Source organism: Gekko japonicus, unplaced genomic scaffold, assembly GCF_001447785.1.
Source record: "Gekko japonicus isolate JY-2015 unplaced genomic scaffold, Gekko_japonicus_V1.1 scaffold1383, whole genome shotgun sequence".
In the NCBI taxonomy this organism is placed as follows: domain Eukaryota; kingdom Metazoa; phylum Chordata; class Lepidosauria; order Squamata; family Gekkonidae; genus Gekko; species Gekko japonicus.
This window is the reverse complement of record NW_015162523.1, coordinates 169086-175085: the sequence shown is the minus strand read 5'-3', so window position 1 is coordinate 175085 and position 6000 is coordinate 169086. Positions and strand designations below refer to the sequence as shown.

At 47.8% G+C, this 6000-nt stretch overlaps 1 protein-coding gene across 1 annotated transcript in view; it reads right to left on the bottom strand.

Annotated features, from left to right (window-relative positions):
* ESPN (espin) overlaps positions 1-6000 on the bottom strand; it is a 140119-nt gene that overhangs the window by 35094 nt on the left and 99025 nt on the right. The window contains exons 9-10 of the mRNA XM_015406261.1: positions 3526-3690; positions 2133-2325 (exon numbers count right to left, since the gene is read on the bottom strand). Of these exons, the coding sequence (XP_015261747.1) occupies positions 2133-2325; positions 3526-3690 (358 nt within the window). The remainder of the gene's footprint in view (positions 1-2132; positions 2326-3525; positions 3691-6000) is intronic.

Here is a 6000-nt window from a genome sequence, read left to right as displayed (position 1 = left end):
TCCTGCAATCTAACCTTTGCACTTCTACAGAAAGGGATGTGTACATCAGCCCCCCAAAATTCGGAGTTTGGTACCCCAAGACGTAAACAAAAACTTTGGAAACCACCCAGGCTCTTCAACCTGCAGGACCTAGTAAAGATTTGGAAACCTGGAGCAACAGTTGTGGTTTTGTTATTGTGAAAACAGACACAGCTCCAATTCTGGATTGAAATGAACATCTGCTCTTTGTGTAACCCCAAACACAACTGTGTGTTACTCAGTCTTGAAATCAAAACGGGGAGGTGCTGGCCATTTTTGCTTAGAAATCTCTGCTGAGGCTACTCTGCCCTTCTGCTTTTCCCTCGCGTAACCCTGACAAAGAAAATGATTATACAGGGAAAGTCCAAGACTTAGGGAGAATCACACTAAGGGTATATCCACACTACAAACTTAATTCATTTTACAGCAGGTTAACTGTCAGGACATCTCCTAAGGGTATGTTACAACAAACAAGACCACGGTGTATAGTAACTAGCAAAACAATAAATCACCGTGTGTACATATACAATATAAGCAGATATTTATATATAATGCTTTTAGAAATCAGTTGTCAGCAAAGTTACAACTATAACATTATAGAATGCGATCTTAGGCTTGGCAGTACATATGAAACACTACAGTATATTCTCAGACAAATGACGGATTTCTAGTATAAGCCCGTTTACGAATCCTTCTTCAGGTTTGTTGTCTGTATTCTTATCTTCAATGGAATAAAGTGCTGCAAGCATTATATCACAATCTAAATTCTTATACAGTTTTTTGTGCATTATTGCGTTTAATCTGGTGACTGGGGAGCTCCTAATATGCTCTCATGTGACAGAGTCTACAGTATGTGATATTTGGCTCAGCTTCCCTCAGTCTGAGCCAAATACCACATACTGTAGTGTTCATATGTACTGCCAAGCCTAAGATCCCATTCTATAATGTTATAGTTGTAACTTTGCTGACAACTGATTTCTAAAAGCATTATATATAAATATCTGCTTATATTGTATATGTACACACGGTGATTTATTGTTTTGCTAGGACATCTCCTAAAGCAAGGATCTTCAGCCTTTGTGAGCCTACCAGCACATTTGGAATTCGGACACACTGTGGTTGGGTGCAACCTGAAAATGCCTGCCACAATATGATTTCTGTAAGAGGCAGTGTCAGCCGCAAAATGGCTGCCGCAGCTTACCTTCAGCCACATGTTGAAGATCCTCGTGGTGTGGTGACAGCTGGTACCAAAGCAAGATTTTAAAAAAACTGCCCAGCCAATCAAATCTCCAAAGGCCAATTGGAAGCCCTACTGGGCAAAAGCCCCACCTGGCCCTGCCCATTTCCCCACCCTAAAGAATCCAGGAAACTGTAGTTTGATAGGAATGCTGAGAATGTTCTTTTAGCTATCTGCAACTATAGTCCTCGGAGTTCTATAGGGAGAGGAAATCAATAATTAAACCAGCTTAAGCACTTTCACAGGCGCTGAACGATGCACTTTCAATGCTCTTTGTGACTGAACTTTACTGTGTGAAAACAGCAAAATCCACTAGCAAATGATTGTTAAAGTGCATTGAAAGCGGACTGAAAGTGCATTATTCAGCATGGGCGAAAGTGCCCGTTAAGTCTGCAGCATAGATCTGCTCTTAGGCTGTGGTCACACGGTCATTTTGATCGGGTTTCACCGCTGTTCCCTCTCACACTTAAAACTGCTAATCAGACGCCCACATCTGTCTCCCACACCAAAGTGGGCTCACTTGCACAATCCTCCCGGTTCCCTAGCGAGTTTTCCGACATCGGGAAAATCAAGTCAATTCTGGATATTTGTGCTACGAATCCGCGATTTTGCCTATCTGGACAGCCATCTCTCGCAATGATTGCGATTAGGTCGTCTGAACGTCCTTCTTCCGGTCGTTTTTTTGCAACTTGGGCGGTGTGGCTGTCTGGACAATGCCTGGAGCCTTGTCGCGCAAAGCAAGTGGTTGGGCAAGGGATGTGTGATCATCTGAACCTGCTTAAAAATATCCCCGATCAAATCAACAGCGGGGACAGATCGCGGGACGCTTGCCGCGTGACCACAGCCTTAGACTGAAGAACCACATGTCCCAACTCACTTCCGGTGGAGGAGGACGACCGTCGCTGGCTGGTAGAGGGTGGCTGGCTCTCCATTGGCAGTGGAGGGGGTGGCGGTGGGGAGCAGACACTCTCGGGGAGTGGTGGGGGTGGAGGAGGAGGAGGAACCTCTCCCGAAGGCTTGTTCTCAGCGGTGCCTCCATTCTGCACGCTCTCGTTGGACAGAAGGGAAGCCTAGGGAGAGAGGAATGGAAAAACAAAAGTAGGCAGGACGATCACCCCTTCCCAAATGTCTTAGTTGCGCCCCAACACTGGAGGGAGGAGCCTCAGAACCTGAATTCCCATAGGATCTACCAGGCCTGTAGCCAGGAATTTTTGAGTCGGGGGGCATTTAAATTTCTTAGGGGGCACTGGTTAATCGAATTAAAGGCAATGTAATTAAAGGCAAACAGACTTTCTGGGGGAAATAGAGAGGTGCTGTCTGGCTCAGTGGGGCCACCGTAGCCGGCCCTTCATGGCAGACAGCTGTGCAGGAGTACCCGGCTCCTTCCCTGCACCTGCTGCCGCTCAAGGGCCCTGGGCTGGATGGGAAGTTGAGGGGCCTTGCCAGTAAGTTGGGGGGGGGCTAGCCCCGAGATGCCCCACTGTAGCGACGGGCCTGAGGATCTCCTACTATTATAGTGTAGCTTTTTAGCTAAGAGAAGGAGCAATCCACAGCTCAGCTGGCAAGTTTTTCTTTGGGAGGAGATAGAGGCTAAACTTTACAATGTGCAAAAGGGGACTGGAGAAGTGTTCTTTGCCCTGCACGTATGGGCACATTTTCCATCAGGGGCTGGGGAGGTGGGGTGCACAGCTGCTGCTCTTGAGCAGCAAAAATAGGCCTGCTTTCAGCCCCAGGCCAGCCGCTCTCTCTCAGGGCTCAAACAGACCAGATGGATATCATGCCTCTTGTTCATGCTACCTCAATTTGCCTAGGGGCCATGCAGGGAAAGTAGAAGGGTTTTTAACGTCCACTCCGTTTTGCCTTTTCCCTGTTTTTTTTTTTTTAATTAGCATTTCAAAGGAAGAAATGGGACTTTTTCTTCTTTAGAATTCTAATAGCAGAGGGGAGGGTTCAGTCTCAAACTGTGAAAGCGAGAGGAGGCCGAAGGGATCGATTCCCTCTCCCTTCCATGCACAGCCCTGAGGCAAATGGAGGCAACACAAAGCTGCCATTTGCCATATTATGGATGAAACGATGCTCTGTTTCATCCATACAGCCTCAGTTCCCCATGCACAACTTGCAAGAACATTACCGGTTTATTTCACAGGGCTGCCTGTATACAAAGGCATCTACAAACAGGTGGCCATATAACTTCTCATCTTACCAGATGACCACAAAGAATGGTTCCAATGGCAAGAGAGAACGAGTAGCAGTGTCCCTCAGGGACTCACCTCCTCACTGTGCGCCATCCTGCGATTGTTGCCCGTCTGCTCTCCGCTGCTACTGTTGCCCAGATGTTTATAATAATCCCCAGTGCTGGGCTGCTTGTTGAAGTTTCTCGATTTCCTGCTAGAGTCAACCCGCCGTAGTTCTGGGCTGCTCTCGAGCGAGGTCAGCTGCAAAGACAAGAATCGTTTATCACAGCAACACCAAGACACCAGAGTGCCACAGAGCATCACAAAGAAGTGCCTGCACCCCATAGCTCAGAGTCTCGCTAGGCCAAGGATTTCAAGTCATAGAACTGCTGAGCCTACTTAACTGACAGGTAAGCTGACTTACCTGTCACAAGCGGTAAGTCACGAGCGGTGAATCACAAGCGGGAATTAAGATTGCTGGGGAAAAGATCAACAACCTCAGATATGCAGACGATACCACTCTAATGGCAGAAAGTGAAGAGGACCTAAAGACCCTCTTGCTCAGGGTAAAAGAGGAGAGCGCAAAAGTGGGCTTCAAGCTCAACATCAAAAAAACTAAGATCATGGCATCCGGCCCCATCACTCCTTGGCAAATAGAAGGGGAAGTCGTGGAAGTAGTGACAGACTTCACATTCCTGGGATCCCAGATCACTGCAGACTGTGACAGCAGCCATGAAATTAAAAGACACCTGCTCCTTGGGAGGAAAGCAATGGCGAACCTAAACAGCATGATAAAAAGTAGAGACATCACCCTGCCAACAAATGTCCGCATGGTCAAAGCAATGGTATTCCCAGTAGTCATGTATGGCTGCAAGAGTTGGACTATAAGGAAGGCCGAGCGCCGAAGAATAGATTCTTTTGAACTATGGTGCTGGAGAAGACTCTTGAGAGTCCCTTGGACTGCAAGAAGATCAAATCAGTCAATCCTAAAAGAAATCAACCCTGACTGTTCCCTGGAAGGCCAGATAATGAAACTGAAGCTCAAATACTTTGGCCACCAAATGAGAAGGGAGCACTCACTGGAGAAGACCCTGATGCTGGGAAAGATTGAAGGTCAAAGAAGACGGGGACGGCAAAGGATGAGATGGTTAGACAGTGTCATAGATGCAACGAACATGAAATTGAGCCAACTTCAGAGGATGGCGGAAGACAGGAGGGCCTGGTGGGAGCTGGTCCATGGGGTCGCGAAGAGTCGGACTCGACTGTGCGACTGAACAACAACAACAAGCTGACTTACAGGGAAAGCAGCTGATTCACAAACCAGTTCCCAAGTCTCTTGGAGGGACGCCATGAGTTTTGAACATGTTTAAACTCAGTTTAAATTGCTTGCACAGATACAACCCTAATCTCACAACTTGGCTTGGCCTTCTCCTCCCTGGATTTGCATATGCCGACTTTCAATAGACTCATCCTTACTAGCTGCATCACAAAACTTGAACCAGTTGTAATCTGTTCAGCCGTCAAGGGTGCTGCTCAGGGAACCCTGGGAACTGTAGTATGAGAAGAGACCTCTTTCAAAGGTCTCCCATCTCCTGCTCAAAAATACAATCTCCTTGAGTCTGTGTTGAATGCCACGGGAGTCAAATGAATCTCAAATTTGTCATGCAGATGGGAAAAGGTGGTCTTTTCCCCCCTTCATTTCCTGTCAGGGCTTTTGCGTCCTTTTGAGTAGCTGCCTACCATCCAGTTTACCGACTGAAGCTTTCCCTGGCTGGAATATGTTTGAGGGGCTTCTCCCTGCCATGGACCAGCTGGCTGGCAGGCGAAACCCTGTCCCTGAACAGGGACATCACCGCGCAACATCTCCTACATGATGATATTCACCCGGAAGTGACGTCATCTTGTCAGGGACATCACACGGGTACGCTTTGGTATTTGAGCAAACTGTATGGTTTGAGAGAGAGAAAAACCATAGAGTTTCCCTCAAATACCAGAGCTTCCTCGACACGATGGTGTCACTTCCAGGTGATGTCATTGCACTGGGGGCATCACGTGACATCCTTGCCCACCCCCGGGTTGCCCCCCAATTCCCCCCGCCAGAGCAACAAGGGGACCTGACAACTTTAACAACCAATCAAATCTCTAATGGCCAATCAGAAGCCTTGCTGGGGGAAGGAGGAGAAGGAGGAGGAGGAGAAATTGGATTTATACCCCATCCTTCACTCAGATCTCTAAATCTCCAATGGCCAATCAGAAGCCTTGCTGGGGGAAGGAGGAGAAGGAGGAGGAGAAGAAATTGGATTTATACCCCATCCTTTACTCAGAGCCTCAGGGTGGTTTACAATCTCCTTTCCCTTCCTCTCACCACAACAGACACCCTGTGAGGTAGTTGGGCTGAGAGAACTCTTTCAAGGGCTGCTCTTGAGAGAACTTGTGATTGCTCTCTGAGAGAACCTGTGACCGACCCAAGGTCACACCAGCAGCTGCATGCGGAGGAGTGGAGAATCAAACCTGGTTCTCCTAGATTAGAGTCTTAACCACTACACCAGACTGGCCCCACCCAACCCTGCC